Genomic DNA, 875 nt, shown 5'->3' with positions numbered 1-875 from the left:
TATATATATATATATATATTATACATGTATGTATGTATTAAGTATGTATGTATTAAGTATGTATTATGTATGTATGTATTATGTATGTATGTATTATATATGTATGTATGGGCATCCAGCTGTGGAAACTTTGCCAGATCAGATTGGAGCCTGGTGCAGCCTTCTTGCTCGCCAGTCCTCAGTCAAACTGTCTAACCCATGCCAGCTTGGAAGGCAGACGTTAAACGATGATGATGATGATGATGATACATGTATTTATTTATATATATATAAATATATATATATATATATATATAATCTAACTAGTTAATTAATTGTAGAAAGTCAATTAAGTGTTGTGTTAATGTTAGATAGAAGTATTTTTAAAAACCTAAATATAAATAAATCCATTGAAATTCTGTCAACAGGGGGATGTTGCTGAAACTATCCGGATGTTCTTTGAAAACAACAGCAAGTTGCTACCTCAGAAGAAAAGCACCATCTCAATACAGGAAGTAAGTGAATTCAATCTTTTGAAAGTGTCTTTAGAATTAATGCCCCAGTTTGCCTATTGGAATTGGTGATAGTGTATTTGTGTGTGTGTGTGTTTATACACACTAGTGTTTGTGCCAAGAGTATTGCACCTAGTACATTCTGTAAAGTGAATGCTGCCATAGAAACTGTCAAAGAAGATAATGGAGCTTGATGCGGCCCTCTGGCTTGAACCATCCAACCCATGCCAGCATGGGAAATGGATGTTAATCAATGTTGATGATTATATATATGTGTGTGTGTGTATATGTGTATAAATATAAATGTGCGTGTTTGTGCATCTGTGTATATAAATATATGTGTATGTGTGTGTAAATATATATATATATATATATATATATATA

General features: G+C 32.0%; 1 protein-coding gene across 1 annotated transcript in view; it reads left to right on the top strand.

The window, feature by feature from the left end:
- The window catches only part of LOC106874569 (DNA ligase 3), a 63,654-nt gene that overhangs the window by 24,128 nt on the left and 38,651 nt on the right, over positions 1-875 (top strand). The window contains exon 7 of the mRNA XM_014922347.2: positions 408-494. Within this exon, the coding sequence (XP_014777833.1) occupies positions 408-494 (87 nt within the window). The remainder of the gene's footprint in view (positions 1-407; positions 495-875) is intronic.

Source organism: Octopus bimaculoides, chromosome 12, assembly GCF_001194135.2.
Source record: "Octopus bimaculoides isolate UCB-OBI-ISO-001 chromosome 12, ASM119413v2, whole genome shotgun sequence".
NCBI lineage: Eukaryota > Metazoa > Mollusca > Cephalopoda > Octopoda > Octopodidae > Octopus > Octopus bimaculoides.
The sequence above is the reverse complement of the archived record's forward strand: the minus strand, read 5'-3'. Positions and strand labels throughout refer to the sequence as shown.